This window comes from Pelodiscus sinensis, chromosome 4 (assembly GCF_052426305.1).
Source record: "Pelodiscus sinensis isolate ZL-2025 chromosome 4, ASM5242630v1, whole genome shotgun sequence".
Taxonomy (NCBI): Eukaryota; Metazoa; Chordata; order Testudines; family Trionychidae; genus Pelodiscus; species Pelodiscus sinensis.
Genome location: NC_143055.1, coordinates 123,072,792 through 123,089,854, shown reverse-complemented (window position 1 = coordinate 123,089,854; position 17,063 = coordinate 123,072,792). Strand labels below are relative to the sequence as shown.

General features: G+C 43.7%; 1 protein-coding gene across 11 annotated transcripts in view; it reads left to right on the top strand.

Moving 5' to 3' along the window:
- Positions 1-17,063, top strand: part of ARHGAP24 (Rho GTPase activating protein 24) — a 334,825-nt gene that overhangs the window by 264,262 nt on the left and 53,500 nt on the right. For 9 of the 11 annotated variants that reach the window (XM_075929535.2, XM_075929532.2, XM_075929533.2 and 6 more), the window contains one exon: positions 7,799-7,921. The exons of 1 other annotated variant lie outside the window; for it this stretch is intronic. In XM_075929535.2, coding sequence (XP_075785650.2) covers positions 7,799-7,921 — 123 coding nt within the window. Of the gene's footprint in view, positions 1-7,798; positions 7,922-11,096; positions 13,260-17,063 lie in introns of those variants that run through there. One more of the 11 variants, XM_006115348.5, reaches the window with a different exon arrangement.

Genomic DNA, 17,063 nt, shown 5'->3' with positions numbered 1-17,063 from the left:
CCAGGTAACTCTGGGGCTGCATCTGGCCCCTGGGTCTTAGGTTCCCCACCCCAGTTGTATAGCATCTGGCTCTCTCTAGCTGATTTGTCTATTGAACAGAATTCAAAGATGCCTACCGCTATTTGTGTAATGTGGTCACAAAATACACCTCAGATTTTTCGTATCTTCCTTCTTGTCTCTTCCTCCACCTTGTAACTATAAATATAGAAGTGTTAATAAGAAGTTCCTGGTTTTCCTTTTTTATTGAGGAACATTTACAAATTTATGGGTGGAGAGGTAAGGTCACTGTAGCTTAACCTACAAAATGAGGTGGCTGCCAAAGAGCAGAATTTCTGATTCTTCCCTTAAAAGGGAGAATCACAAACACCTCAGCTTTTGTCTAAAGATCCATAAATGCTTTGGGTTTTTTTTAGAGGGAATGGAAAACACCTGATTTACTGCTGACTTAAGCTTGGAATAACACAAGGATGAATCAGGCCCATAGAGGAAAAATCACATTCTATGTGAGAATTGCAGAATATTCAGACAGGAAAATTTAAAAGACACAAATCACAAGTTCTGCTGTTCCTAAGAGTTATGCTCTTCTAATCAGGAACCTATGGGTCCAATCAGAACAGTCAATATTGATAAGCAGATTACTTTCAGTAAACTTCAGTGAATGAGTTCCAGATCAAGAATAATTGGTGAAAATTGTATGGCAAATCATGAATAACAGAAAGAAGCAGAATTCATGGAATACTTGACAGGCTGAACCTCTCTTGAACTCCCTGTGCTGTTTTTTAGCTCTAATTCAGTGTTTTTCAAAGTGGTCTGTGAAGCCACTTTGAGAAACCTGCTACCTGGCTGTGCCGGTGTATTTACTAACCGGTGCTGTGGCCACGGAGCCTTGTGGCTCCCATTGGCTCCAGTTTGCCATTTTCAGCCAAGTGGAGCTGTGCGAAGTGGTGTGGGCCACATAGGTTCCCCGTTGCAGTCTCCCATCCCAAATCTGAAGTTGGTCTGATCCTCTGTGGTTTATCAGATCAGACACTGTCACAGCACAAGATGGTATAGTTACCAGAGTTCACCACAAATCACAATCTGTTCCATTTAAAGGGAAAGGAAGTATGCAAAATTAGGTGAATATTGCAGTGAAAATGTAAGCTGTACATACAATAACAAGACATGAACATTGAGTGATTTTTACTTTTCCCCATTTTGTTAGCTCCTAGGCCCCTATTAGTGCATTTCATGCTTAGTAGTTCCCCACTGCTCTTTGTGGGCTTTTTTCTAGTACTCCAGGCCTTCATTTTAGCAACTTAACATTCACACACTGTCTGTCTCCCTGGGCTGCAGACTATTATATTTGCTGCAGCATTGACAACTCTCGTTTTAGTACAGGTTGCACTTCTAAAATCCAGGATTCTCTGGTTTGGCAATATCCATGGTCCGGCATGACCGCGGATGTCGCAGGATCAGACAATCCCGGCGTGCTGCAGCGGGAGGTGGGGGCCTGGGAGCCAGCGCACAGTCCAGTTGGACTGTGAGGGGGGAGCCAGGAACCAGTGCGCAACTCCATTTTGCTGTAAAGGAGGGAGGCAGGAGCCAGCGAGTGGCTCAGTAGGGTTGCAGGGGAGGGGTGAGCTGGTGCACTGTTCAGCTGCACTGTGTGGGTGAGGGAGGCAGGAGCCAGTGCATAGCCCAGTTGGGCTGCAAGAGGGGAAGAGGGCAGGAGTGGGTGCGTGACACAGCTGGGCTATGGAGTGGTGGGCACCAGGAGCTGGCACATGGCTCAGCTGGACTGGGTAGGCGCCGGGAGCTGGCACACAGCTCAGGTGGGCTACAGGGGGAACCAGGAAACTCATGTGGGGGGCATCAGATGGGGCCTGCAAGCCTGGCATGTGACCCAGCTGGGCTGCCAGGAAGCCTGGTGGGGTGGCAGAGTAGGGGTGGGGCCGGCAGCTAGGGGGCCAGAAATGACCTTCCCTGGTCCAGCAAAATCCCTCATCCAGGATCAGTCAGGTCCCGAGGGTGCCGGGCCATGGAGGTCCAATCTGTACAAACCTTGCAGTATTTGAATTTTTTTTTAATGTAAACAGGATCTGAATCAATACTTCCATTAAAGCCAGCTGGACTGGGAAAGAAATCCTGGGTGTGGTTAAATAGATAGAGTTCACTCAGTTTGCTTAGGCCTTGTAGATATTCAACAGTTAGAATGGTGTTTTGGCCATTGTAACCAATTTGGCTATTGTGGGGTCACTAATACGGATGTTAAGGACTAGTTGACTATCCGATAAGCAAATGCTTATCAGATAGTTGAGTCAACTAGTTGATCCCCCCACACCTTACTTGCTTCTATCAGATTGAGGCAGTAAAGGTGGGGGAGGAAGAGAGTACTTCAAAGTGGCAGCATTTCAAAGGGGCAGCACTACACAGCTGATCCCAGGCTCTGATCCCAGGCTCTGTGCGGCACTGTCCCTTTGAAACACCAGCGTTTCAAAGGGGCAGCGCCACACAGAGCCTGGGATTAGCTGTGCAGCGCTGCCCCTTTGAAACACCGCTGTGGTGTTTCAAAGAGGTCAGCTGGAGACTCCCCAGATTCCCTATGGCATTTCTGCAGAACCCGGAGTCAGCTGGGGAGTCCCCAGCTGATCATGGACTCTGTGTGGCGCTGCTGCTTTGAAATGCTGAGCAGAGCTCAGAATCAGCTGGGACTTCCCATCTGACCCTGGATTCCAGCATGGCATTTGAAAGATTGCAGAACTCGGAGTCAACTGGGGAGTCTCCAGTTGATCCCGGGCTCCATGTGGCATTTCAAAGCGGCAGCACAGCATGGAGCCCGGGGTCAGCAGGGGACTCCTGTACATTTCAAAGCTGGGATACTGCATGCAGCCCGGGGCCAGTGGGAAGTCCTACTGACTCTGGGCTCCACGCAGGTGCTTCCACTTGGGGGTTCTTGTGCATTTCAAAGGGTAAACGCCCTTGTGGAGCCCAGAGTCAGCGGGACTTCCCGCTGGCCCCGGGCTGCACACAGAGTTCCGCATTCCTCCTTTGAAATGTACAAGAACCTCACAGGAGGGCTAGCTGAGTAGTCAATGGAAATTCCTTCAACAACTCGACTAGTAAATTACTAGTTTGTTAACATTCTTAGTCACAAACTGTGTTAACACTACATGCAGGAATTGTAAGATATGACCAGCATTGCTTGTAGTTATTGGGGGAATGCAGAAAAGTCAGACTGTTTAACTCAGTTCAAAGAGAGAAACTGTCAGTGTACCGAATCTTGGATGGACAAGGTTTCCTCTGCCAGACCTCTGTGAAGTCAACTGTGAGAAGGGCAGGACTCCACATCAGTAGTCTGCATGACCTCCAGGTGTGAGCTGTCAGACTGGTTCAACCTGTTTCTCCCCTGCTGTCCTAATGACAGAACTAGAACAGAGTTTTGAGGAGTACAGGATCTTTCGAAAAAGGGTTTTATTTTCAATAGATCCCCGTCTCAATGGCGGTTTTTCTTTCGAAAAGCCCCTTTTCAAAAAAGCTGCAGTCGCCATTATGCAAATGAAGCACGGGAAATTTAAAACCTGGCTTCATTTGCAATGTCTAAGTGTCTTTTTCGAGAAAAGGGATGTAGTTTAGACACAGCCTGTGCGATAAAGATGCTTAGCACCTCTAGGAGTTGCTTGGCATTTTGCAGTATTGAGCCCTTAATTACTACAGGCAGCTTCCTTTTCTGTTGTTCTTTTTCCCTTCCCTCTTTGATGCCCCTGATTTTTTTTTTTCAAATTCCAATACTATCTCATGTTCTCCAATTCTTTCCAGTTTCCCTTCCTCCCCCCTCAGATTCTCCCAGCTTTTATAATCCATTGTCACCTCCTTAGGACTGTCTTTTTCTTTTATCAATAATTTTCCGCCTTCCTTGCACCACTTTTTCACAGCATGGGAATTTGCTTCCTGGTGAGACATTGCTGAAAGACAACTACAGAAACCTACATGTACAAATATTTAAAATATAATGTGCTTAGAAAAGATGTGCTGTAGGCACTACAAGCATAGAGATAAAGGGAAGTGTCAGGGAAAATTAAAACTATTGTGACTACACAGGTATTAAACTGAACAGGTATGTTTCTTGTGAGAAGTAATGAAAAAATAAATAAGGTCAATCTCAGCAGCTGTGCTAAGGCTTCTGTGAATTCATAGCTCTATACATTGAAATGTTACTTGTGGTTTTCATTTGTTCCAACCTCTGAGGCCACAAGAAAGGTTTGGACTTCTAGGGTGGGTTGATTCTTTGGTGAGAGGAAAGTGAGTGGATGCAAACTTAGGGCAGTTTTTGCAATCTACCTTAATTTACAATAGCTACATAATTCCTGATATTGCTTGGATCAAAGATGGGTAAAACAGCAAAAGTAGTAGCCAGAGAATTAACAGCTCCAGAAAAACCAAACAACTTAATCACAACTTCTGTGAAAACCTTGAGTCTCAGTCCTCTGTCTCCAAACACTTTTAAAATTCTATTGCAAGCACATGCCTTTGGCTGTCACTCAAGTAATTCAAAACCGCCATAAACTTGGAGCAGCTGTCTCTCTGTTATTTTAGCCATGGTCATCTGAGGCACATCTGAATGGCTCTAAAGAAAGACCTTTAATTTAGACTTTTGTCTTTCTTGCAGCTGGGATAATTAATACTATAGGACTTAAGCCAATCTTAAGTATTAGAGATCAAGATGAGCTCTAATGTTGGGAACAGATTATCTGCTGAGAAGGTTATTACACCTTCTTCTGAAGTGACACTGTCACAGACAGCATCCATGACAAATGGACCTCAGGCTTGATACAGTCTGACAATTTCCATGTTCCACCATGGTTAAAATTCATAGCGTTGATGAGATCCCCTGTTGTAAATTGAACTCTCTCAACATGCTTATTTGTAGTGCAGATGACAACCTTAGTTGGCAGTATCAACACCCAGCGAACAGACACAATAATGGATACGCTGGTTTTTATTAGTATCTAAACAGTGTAGCATGTCAAGTTGTTGTGCTTAAACTAATGTAGACATCAGTGTGAAATCAGTGCTGTGGAGGTCATATAAGCATCACCTCTGCTCTGTGCTGGTACTAAGAAGAGCTCTCCAGCCTGCCACCAGAAGGGGGTGAAGGGGACAGCTGCCTCGGAGCCTGGCAATTCAGAGGGGTTCATGTCTCTACTGTGCAAAAGAATTCAATGTAGTAGGGCGACTACTGTCAACTTTGACAGTGATTCACTGTGAGTAGCTATCCCATAGTTCCTGCTGCCCCTTTGTATTCTGGATTATGCTTCCCGCACCAAATGGGACCAGAACAGTGCAGCGGGTAGTTCTGAGTACCTGTCAGTGACCCATAACACACTCCTCTCCTCTCCTCCCTCCCTTCTTGAAAGCAGTGTCAGGCAATCTTTCCCACCCTTTTTCCCCCAGTTATCCATGCACACACCATAGCAGGGTAAGCATGGAAGCTGTTCACCAGTAACATACTACCATGGCAATCAGATTAACCATCCAGAGAGTATCCAGGACCTGCTGGAATGAGGAAGAATCATGAATATATTGTTCTGTGAAGCACTTGCGATGAGCGATTGGCAGATGCTGGCAGCATTTGATCCTATTGACACATTGGAACACCAGTTCTGGCGCTGTAAGACAAGCACAGACTGGTGGGACCACATAGTTATGCAGCTGTGGGATGATCAGCAGTCACTGCAAAACTTTTGCATGCATAAGACCACTTCCATGGAAGTTTTCAAATTGCTTTCTCCAGTCCTCCAGTGGAGAAGCGAGTGGCAATAGCCCGGTGAAAGCTAGCAATGCCAGACAGTTACCAGTCAGTTGGGAATCAGTTTGGAGTGGGTAAATCTGCAGTGGGGCTGCTGTGATCTATGTGGCCAAGGTAATCAATACACTTCTGCTATGAAGGATAGTGACTCTGGGACATAGTGGAGGGCTTTGCTGTGATGGGATTCCCTCACTGTGGTACATAAGAGTACATAAACTGCAAAGAGTACTTCTTGACAGTGTTACAGGTGCTGGAGAATCACAAGGGCTATTTCACCAACATCAGCATGGGATTGTCAGGAGAGGTGCACGATGCACGCATCTTTAGGAACTCCTGTCTCTTCAGAAAGCTGCAAGCTAGAACTTTCTTCCCAAACCAAAAAATTACCAATACCAGCATTTAAATACCAATTGTTATTCTTGGAAACCTTTGCTCCCATGGCTCATAAAGGACCATAGAAACAGTTCAGCTACAGCCTGAGCAAGTGCAAAATGGTGGTCGAATGTGCTTTTGGACATTTATTGACTAGGTTCAATCTTAGAGAAAGCAACTTTCTCGTTGTGGCAGCCTGCTGTGTGTTCCACAATATCTGTGAAAATAAGGGGGAACGTTTCATGTGAGGGTGGGGGGTTTCGAAGCAGAGCACCTAGCCACTAATTATGAGCAACCAGACGCCAGGGCAATAAGGAGAGCACATTGGGAGCACTGCAAATCAGAGAGGCTATGAAAAGCAGCTTTGTCAATGGCCAATGATATAGTCGTGGGTGTTACTCTTAACAAGGTGCCCCCTACTGTAAGTGTGCTTTCCTGTAAACCCTGTAACCCCACTCCCTATGCAACACAAGCAATAAAGATACTGTTTCTGAGAAATCATGTGTTTTTTATTATAAGGAACAAAAGAAAGCAGGGACAGAATGCAACCTTCCAAATCAGTGATATGCATCCATGGGCCACTGGCTACTAGCATACCTGCACCTCACTGTTTACCTTATATATTGTTGTTTACCTTATTTATTGTTGACACCCCTTGTTTACCTTATATATTGTTGTTACAAATATGACATCTTTAATTCCTGGAATTAAAAATTGAGTGGTTGTCTGTGCTTTTATATAATTTACTTCTAGTCTTGGTGTTTAAAAATCTCTGCAAAATCTGCAGTAACTGCATCAAATTACAGATTAGTGCAGGAGCAAGATTTCTCACAGCAATAAAGGTGCATTTTTGTTTAGAGATGACATTTGTCCTCTAGTTTTCTTTTTCAAACGTATTAGCTTTTCTTTATCAGATAGTGAATATACACTCAATGCTTTCTTTTCACACTATTGACTGATGATAAATATTCAAGCCTTTCATAATGAGAGCATGGTATCTGTGTCTGCTTAGTTCATACCATGGATTAGGAAGCATGGTCTTGCCTAATGGTCAGAGCCAGAGTTAGAGCCAGGAGATGAGTCAAGACTCAGAATTGGAGCCAGTGGTTAGGAACAAGGATGGGAGTAGGAACCAGAAATGAAGCAAGGAGCAGGCATGGAGCATGGACAAGGCAGGAACTTGGAGTAGGGGTAGGAATGTGGCAGGAACTAGAAACAGGACAGGAACAGAGCAGAAACCAGAAACAGGATTAGATGCAGATCGTAAGAGACAGCCAAAGAGCCAGATCCAATGCAGCATCAACAGGGACCCTGCACGGTTGTTCAGATAATCCACCTGGGTCAGCTCCTTGCTTAAGGAATGATTACAAACCAGTCAGGTACCTCAGACCTTTGGTGTCCTCGTAAGACTTCCTGTGGGGCTCGACCATCAACAATCAGTGAGGTGCTGCCTCATCTGTCGTCTTTGGTGGCAGTGAGGGACTGTCAGAGATCTAAGCACAGCACAGTCTTGGGTACTAGGCCTGCTGAAACAAAGAACAGGCACCCTTGGATCCTTACCTACTGTTGCAGCTTCCAATGGTCAGTTTGGCTGGGCTAGAGGGTAAAGAATTTATAAGCAATTGTCTTCTCTTGCAGGAGGAGACCGAGAGCGGATGACAGCTAATCATGAAACATACCTTCTTATGGCCAGCACACAGAATGACATGGAGGACTGGGTGAAATCAATTCGCAGAGTTATATGGGCACCTTTTGGAGGAGGTGAGTCCGGGAGAGAAAATTTAAAAGTTTCGGGAAAAAAATACATATGGCTTCTTTTGTTGTAGAGTTAGGTCCCAGTGAAGAAGCAATGACGGTGGGTGAGTCAGATGCTTCAAAATAGTTGGGCCAACCACTTTCCTTTTGTGTTTTCCATCATGATAGAGGTCTCAGGAAAAATTGATTTGTTGAAGTCAGTCCTTCATGGGCAGTTTGTTACCTAGGGAGTACGACAGACTGAAATAACTCCTCAGGGTCACATGCAGCGGTCCTTCTAAGCTGCGGGGCAGGGGAACTTCACAGGTGATTAATCAGCCCTGCCCTTCAGAGGCTCAGGGCTGGGAGCACAGAGGGACTGACTGGGCGGGGCTGATTAATCACCTGTGAAGCTGTGCTGCCCTGCAGTTTAGAGGAACACTGGTCACTTGTGTTCATACTATAAATAAATTTTTTGATACTATCCTATCCTCCACATTTCAGAGAGATTTCAACACATTTTAGAGATATTAACCAAATATGTTTAATAATCTCTCTCTGAAGTAGGGAAGTATTGTCACCCCTTTTTTTATTGATGGAAAGAACTGAGGCACAGAATACTGAATAGTCTTACCCATGATAACAGAGGATGAATATAGAACCCAGTTTGCTAGATCCTCAGTTCTGCCTCTTAACCAGGCAGCAATGTTGTTAAGCCAAGAGGGCTCCTGAGAAAAAGTGGCCACACATTTTATAAGACTTTTTTTATGTAAGGGAGAGGGTTAAAAAAAAAACATATTGGAAAATACAGTTTATTCATCACCACCCAACACAATCATCGATACACTTTCTCAGCAGCAGGCCAACTGTTTCTAGTCATTGGTGATTGAGGAAGCTGTTTCACGTGAGGTAAGATAGAGGAAATCTTGGGGCAGCTTGGTTTCCAATTCCATTAGAGTTTGTACCTGTCACAAAAACTTGGCATTGGTGGTCTCACAATGCCTGAAAGTTGCAGCTGACTGATAATGTTGTATAAAATGTAGTGCACACTGCTAGAAGTCCTATGGCATTATAGGTACAAGTTCCTCCTTCCGGTGAGAAATCCTAAAAAGGGCAAATGCTCCTACTCAGTCTGTCCAGTACATCTGCTGTCTTTGAAAGGCCTTCTGCAGAAGGGGCCTCACCTTTGGCCCAGGCCATACTTTTCTTATTGGGCAAAAACTTTGACTCCTTTCTGGTGGACTGCCCTGTTATTGTCAACAGGAGATTTGTAGGGCAGTGTTGCAAACATGCTGGCAATTATGCTTGAGGATTCCTAGAGAAAATGCCCGCCTAAGGGTTGGTACAAGTTGTTCCTCCAGCTATAAGAAATTTGGGACCTGCAAAATAAGCAGGGAAGGGCGCATACACTAGCTGTGATTCCATTCACAGGAAGTTTTCTAACGTTTTTCTAAAGTGAAAATGTACTTATCAGTACTACAATCTACACACAACAGCTTTCAGTTGTTTTAGAAGGGCCTAATATATTGAACTATGATAAGTTAATTTTATATTCCAACCCAAGCTCATTGTAAGCTACCATGGCAATAACACATTTGAGTACATGTGACATTTTAAGAAGAGGGGAGCTATGAATTTCCCCCCTACATTATCTCAACAACCAGAGTAACTGAGCATCTCACATATATTAATGAATTTTGTAGGAGAAAGAAAGAGCCTGAAATGGTCCTGGTCTAAGGCCTGAGACTTAAACCAAAGTAAGAAAGAGTTAAACTATGAGTGACAGACAGGCCTTGTTATCCCCCAGTTTATCCCCACAACTCCCTTATAAGGTGGGGAAATATCTCCATTGTACAGAGGAGGGACTGAAGCCAAATGAAATTGATTGATTTATCCAGGTTTATACATGAGATGCGTGACAGAGCTAGAAATAGAATGTTAATGTCCTGCATCCAAGTCTGGCACCTTAAGCACAAGATCCTCCTTCCATTTAGGATATAAGATGCACTTTGGTGAGACTAGATTTGCATATGGAAACCACTGCATTCATTCCAGAAGCTGGCATGGTTTTGTGATAAATGTAATAAGGTTTAGTGCCACCTATTGGTATAAATGCAGAGTTGAACATGAGGCTTGTTTGTTTTGCATAATACCAGTTAAGGCTTGGGCATGGTAGAAGGCTATGATTGTTGAATTACTGTTTGTTTGAATTCATTATTAATTCAATTATTTTAATTCAACCTAAGCTTTTTGTAAATGTTATTTTCATGTTGGGCTTCTTGAGCGAATATGTTAACATTAAAATGAGCCTCATTGTAGTGGGCAAATCTCTGGGAGACGTGAGGAAAGTGATTGTGAGTAGTCCTGGCCGGAAAACAACAATTCTATTTCCTGGAAACTTTTGAAGCTTTTAAAATTGTCTCCGTTAAACTTCAGTCCCCAAAACCAAGGTCTGTTCCCTCACAACCAACATGCTGGCTATTCTGTAAGGACACACTCTGACTAGTATTTTCATTCTGAGACACCTTCCTGAGAGAATTGTGTTTGTGACCCAAAGACCCATAGACATGGGCAGTGTCAGGCAGTGCTGTAGTGCCTAGGGACCTCTGAGAATTGTGCCTATTTATTGTATTGATTCTCATTTGAACTATGACTTTTGGAATTCCAAAAAACCCAATCAGTTCTCTGTTTTGTGACAATATGTAGCTGAACACTTCTATTTCCCCCCTTTTTTCTACAGTAAAACCTGTGTTATCCGGCACACCCAGGGATTAGGGCATGCCGGTAACCTAAAAATTCTGGTTATCTGAGGGGGAAGGGCCAGAGTCGTGCAGGGCCTACAGGAAGGGGGGGCATGGGAGCTGTGTGGGTGCTGGGATGTGGCCTGCTAGGGGGGGCCATGAGCTGGGGGGGGGGGCAGGATGCAGCCTGGTGAGGGGGAATGGAAGCTGGGAGGAAGAGATGTCGGGGGCAGCCTGCCGGGAGGGGTGGGAGCCATGGGGAGCTGGCCTGCCAGGGGTGCCAGGAGCCGTGGGGGGAGCCCAGACACTTGCTCCTTGCTTTCAGCTGCCGTTCGCCCTTCCCCTAGGTACATGCTGCACACTCATCTGAGGAGCATCCCAGCACTTAAAGGGCCAGTTTCCTTCTCCCTCCACTCCTCCCCCTACCCCTCACCCCCGGCTTTTTTTGCTGGTTTCTATAGTTTTCTGGGTGCTTAAGTTCCGGATAGTGCAGGTTTTATTGTATATAAACTATGCCAACCTGAAACAGATTAACCAACCTAAAATGGATTAACTATGCTGAAAAAGGGTCCTTATTGTTAACATGATCATCATTATTAATGGACTTATCTAATTCCATAGGTAAGCCTAACACTTCACAGAGAAAATAAATTTAAGTAACCAAATTCTCAGCTGGTTAAATCAACATTGACTTAAGTGACTGACGTTTAGGGAGACTCTGGCTCAAAGTCTGAGCCCTTGGAGTTTATAACTATGTTATTTAGTTAGATTTAAGCAACATCTTTTAAAAATCCTACCCAAAAGCAGCAGGTGTTCTAAAAGTTGGTTATACTTATCACATCTCATCAATCAACCAGTAACAAAAAAGTAATCATTTACAGGAAACAAATTAACTCAGCCAACCAATTAATCAAAAGCAAAACAGCCATTTTACTCCTGCTGCCTAAAGTTTAAGCTATAGTGTGAATCATGGGAATCCTGCCTTTCCAAATTGTGTTAGTGTGATGCAAAACATATTGGTTTTATATAGAATCCTCACAATGTTCTTAGTTTTACATGTATTCCACAGCTGTCTGCACATGTGAGCATGAGTCCTGTTAAACCACTAATATTTAGGGACTGACTGGTTATTGAAATGGTATCCCAGCCTTGGAACAAGCAGATCCACAAATAAAAACCAGATCATTAAATAGTAATTTGTTAACTGGTACTAGAAAGGGGGGCTGGCAAAGTGCTCTGTACAAGATTGTTTTTTAACCAAAAGAGCAGGAAGAATACTGAGAACATTATTTAAAATAAACAAATTCTAAAAAACAGCTACTTCTAATGCTTGTTTGCACGTGACATTCCTTTCTTGATTAGATTAAAAAGGCAATTTTTGTAAAGAAAGATAAAATCTGATCTCTGCAGAGCTTAAAAACAGGAGGAAAGTGAAGGAAAGGGGTGAAAGGGAAGCAGAAAGAACACTTTTAATGTAGAGTGTGTTTGTGTGGGGAGGGGGGAAGGCAGAGAAAGGGCTGGAGCCTTTTGAAAGCCAGAAGAGCTAAGGCTTACTGCCTGTTAAGCTGGCACACGTGACAGTGGCTTGAAGTCAACTCAAAGTCAAAAAAAAAAAAAAAATCAAGGTTGCAGCAGTTCCCTCCTTTACATTGTTTTGCCTGCACCTGCTGCATGTGACTGGCTGGAGCAGAAGGCAGCGGCAGCAACAGCAGCTCATTTGTAACACCTCCAGTGAGAATAGTAGTGAAGGGAGGAAATGAGCAGAGCGTCTCCTCTGTGGAAGCTTTTATTCTTCAGCAGAGCCCGAGGATTTTTCGGCCAATGCCGCTGCATCTGATGCCTCTCTCCTGCAAGAGCTTCTGGTTAGTTGGAAGGTAACAAAACATCTAAGAAGCCCACAAGAACATTAGAAGGAAAGACGGTTACGGGGGAAGGCACTTTGAAAAGAATCCATTATGGACAGAGAATCTATCAGGCAAAGGTGCCATTATTTTTGTTCCCTGTTTGTGGAGATAAAAGGAGCGGGCAAGGAGCATCTTGGAGAATTTTTCAGGGGCCTTTCTGTCTTTGTTTTCTTTTGCCCCCTTGTGCGTCATGATGTGCTGACCTTTTCCAGGGGAATTTGAACCCTTGCAACTCTACCCTCTGGTCCAGCTGACAGGAAGAGCTCCCCCACCCAGCAGATACCCTCTCTTCCACAGACACTTCCATTTGAATAGAAGGTGCATCTTTTGTCTGAAATTGTTTTGTTGTGACATTGCATTGTAGCCAGTTGTCTGACCATAGGAAATAAAAGAAAAAAGAGAAGGAAATTCTTTCTAAAGCAGAATCGAAGCAGGGAAGGTAACAAAAAGAAAACAAAAATATGGAGACTTAGAAGATCCAACTTAATAAGAAAATACACCATTAAGAAACCCTGATCAATCAATCAACATGAACAGTCAGAGTCTTTCATATGGATGCATCTTCTAAAGGAGAGCTTTGACTTGCTACTGGGTCTCTGGCCTTTATGATGCCTGAAGATAGAAATGGTGGGGTCCGCACCTCAGGGGCCATAGCATCCTCTCCTTTCATTCCTAAAACTACCTATAGGAGAATTAAGCGGTGTTTTAGTTTTCGCAAAGGTATGTACAGCTTGTCTCTGTGTTGTGCTTTGCCATTAGAGCCTTTTATTCTGAGGGTCGAGGGGGCCATGTATTCAACACCAATGAGAAGTGCAAAACAAAGGGCTTGAAACAATAAGGATGCTGACATTCCACAAATGATTTATTAATTTCCTTGTTCATTTGTAGTTCTAAATGCAGCATTGTCCTTTATGTATAACATACCATTGAAGAGTCTGATGGAGTGAGGCAGAAAGAATTAATTTTGTGGTGCATCTCAACTCTCAACTAATAATAACAGAGTTGGGGGAGTTGAACCTGAGACACCCAGGATTAGTCACTAGATTTGCAAAATTGGAAGAATAGGTCTGGTAAACACTTTTTCCTGTGTCAAAGGAGGGAATGAGAAAATTTACTTATTCACTGTAGGTATCCAAATACATGGATCCAATGATGTCAGATTTCCACACATGCATTATGCTGTTGCATGTCATTGCCCTGCTTTGTTTCATCCTATTCCGCTGCAGCTTGTACTCTCATTTTCCACCTGCTGCAAATAAATTATTAAAGCCGTTTTAATTCTACTCTGCATGTAATCCTACTGATTAAAGCATGGCAATCATGGAGGTAAGTCAGGCTTTCAAAATGTATTTGCAGATGAAGAGGGAAAAATTTCTGAGTAGAAGCTGATACAGAATAGGAATCATAGCACCAAAAAAAAATTAACTCTTTGATGAGTGAAAAGAAATTTTGTCTTAGGGACTCTGAAAAGCAGCATACTGCCATTATTATGCTGGTTTTATGAATCAGTCTGAGTAGGTGCCTGGAAATAAAGAATCAAACTCTCATCCCCAATTCTGCTATAAGTTAAGAGGTGAATATGGTTGAAATCCTCTCTTCACCCAACTTGCAGCAACATGCAGCAACTCTCCCCAGTTGGATGAAGTTGAGGCTGCAAGTTGCTACATGCAACTTGATCTGGCCCTTGTTTCCTCGTAGTTTGTAGGTCCCATGACTCGGCTCCCATCTGTTTCCTTCCTAGCCTACTACTAAATTCCCACACAACATGGCCTGCAACATGTGCCAATCATTCCCAGCATGGGTATGCTGCTGCTCTGTGTGGCAGTAACTTGGTGACTCCATTGTTCTTGGGGTTGTGCCCACCCAGGCAGAGGTGAACAGGATAAACCCCTAAAGGAGGAAACAGCACTAGATATGGTACTTCCAATCCATTGAAGGTGAGAAAGGATATACGTGTCTTTGTACATGCATATTTTGTGCTGGTTGCTGTAAGCTAGTTCTTCTTTGCTGTCTGTCCCCTCATAACTATTCAAGGAATGTTCAGAATTTGAGAAAAGGATTAACAGATTACATTGCAGACAGTTGACTTTTTTTTTTACTTATTGCTACCACAGGCTTCTCGTTGAGAGAGACACTTTCAGCTGTTTCCGTTTTTCTATATTTTTTGAAACAACAACTCTTCTGTTCTGTTCTGAAAACTTGAGTTTATGGACAAGGGATTGAAAAATGTAGCTGGAGTGCTTGTTGCTCATTTGTACTTGTGCCAGTTGAACTGTGTTTTACATACACAAGGTAATTTCCAAAATAAATCATTGTGGAAGTCTATGAGTCAGATTTGCGGAACACTGTATATTTCATTTACAAATTTGGGAGCCATCAAAAAGATATAAATAAAGACATTACCTGGCTAGCACACTACCTTCCACATCCTAATGACTTAACCAACTAAACATGATTAAGAACAATTTGCACCTTTTCTATCAGCTTAATGTAACTTGAACACTCTAATTCAGTTTTTCCCCTTCCTCCCCCCCCCCCCCCATACCCTATTTATTTTTGGATCTGGACTTCTAATGCTCCATTCACTTGGAGAATATTGAGGATAACTTCCTAGGACAAGTGCTGAAGGAACCAACCAGGGGCCATGTGCAGCTTGACCTGCTGCTCACAAACAGGGAGGAATTAGTAGGGTAAGTAGATGTGGGTGGCAACTTGGGAAGCAGTGATCATGACATGGTAGATTTCAGGATCCTGACCAAAGGAAGAAAGGAGAGTAGCAAAATACACACCCTGGACTTCAGAAAAGCAGACTTTGACTTCCTCAGAGAACTGATGGGCAGGATCCCCTGGGATGCTAACATGAAGGGGAAAGGAGTCCAGGAGAGCTGGCAGTATTTTAAAGAAGCCTTATTGAAGGCATAGAAAGAAACAATCACGATGCACAGTAAGAAAAGCAAATATGGTAGGCAACCAGGTTGGCTTATTGGGGAAATCTTTGGTGAGCTTAAATACAAAAAGGAAGCTTACGAGAAGTGGAAACTTGGACAGATGACTAGGGAAGTGTATAAATATATTGCTCGAGAATGCAGGGGAGTAATCATCAAGGCAAAAGAACAATTGGAATGGCAGCTAGCAAGGGATGTGAAGGGTAACAAGAACGTTTTCTACAGGCAAGTTAGAAATAAGAGAGGGTGTGGTGCCCTACTAGATGAGGGAGGTAACCTAGTAACATATGATGGGGGAAAAGCTGAAGTACTCAATGCTTTCTTTGCCTCTGTCTTCACAGACAAGGTCAGCTCCCAGAATACTACACTAGTCAACGAAGTGTGGGAAGGCAGTGGGCAGCCCTTGATGGAGAAAGAACAGGTTAAGAACTATTTAGAAAAGCTAGATATACACAAATCTGGATTTAATGCATCCGAGCGTACTGAGGGAGTTGGCAAATGTCACTGAAGAGCCTTTGGCCATTACCTTTGAAAGCTAGCTAGACTGTCGGGCCCAACGAGTAGTGGTTTCTAGTGGAGTGCCCCAAGGATCGGTTCTAGAGCCGGTTTTGTTCAACATCTTTATTAATAACCTAGATGAGGGGATGGATTGCACCCTCAGCAAGTTTGTGGATGGCACTAAGGTAGGAGAAGAGATAGATACATTGGAGGGTAGGGTTAGGGTCCAGAGTGACCTGAACAGATTAGAGGATTGGGCCAAAAGAAATCTGATGAGGTTCAACAAGGACAAGTGTAGAGTCCCGCACTTGGGATGGAAGAATCCAAAGAATTATTACAGGCTGGGGACCACAAGGCTAAGTAGCAGTTCAGCAGAAACGGACCTGGGGATTACAGTGGATGAGAATCATAGAATACTAGGACTGGAAGGGACCTCGAGAGATCATCGAGTCCAGTCCCCTGCCCTCATGGCAGGACCAAATACTGACCATCCCTGATAGACATTTATCTAACCTACTCTTAAATATCTCCACAGATGGAGATTCCACAACCTCCCTGGGCAATTTATTCCAGTGTTTGACTACCCTGACAGTTAGGAACTTTTTCCTAATGTCCAACCTAAACCTCCCTTGCTGCAGTTTAAGCCCATTGCTTCTTGTTCTATCCCCAGAGGCCAAGATGAACAAGTTTTCTCCCTCCTCCTTATGACATCCTTTTAGATATCTGAAAACTGCTATCATGTTCCCCCTCAATCTTCTCTTTTCTAAACTAAACAAACCCAATTCCTTCAGCTTTCCCTCATAGGTCATGTTCTCTAGACCTTTAATCATTCTCGTTGCTCTTCTCTGGACCCTCTCCAATTTCTCCACATCTTTCTTGAAATGCGGTGCCCAGAACTGAACACAATACTCCAATTGAGGCCTAACCAGCGCAGAGTAGAGTGGAAGAATGACTTCTCGTGTCTTGCTCACAACACACCTGTTAATGCATCCCAGAATCATGTTTGCTTTCTTTGCAATGGCATCACACTGCTGACTCTCATTCAACTTGTGGTCCACTATAACCCCTAGATCCCTTTCTG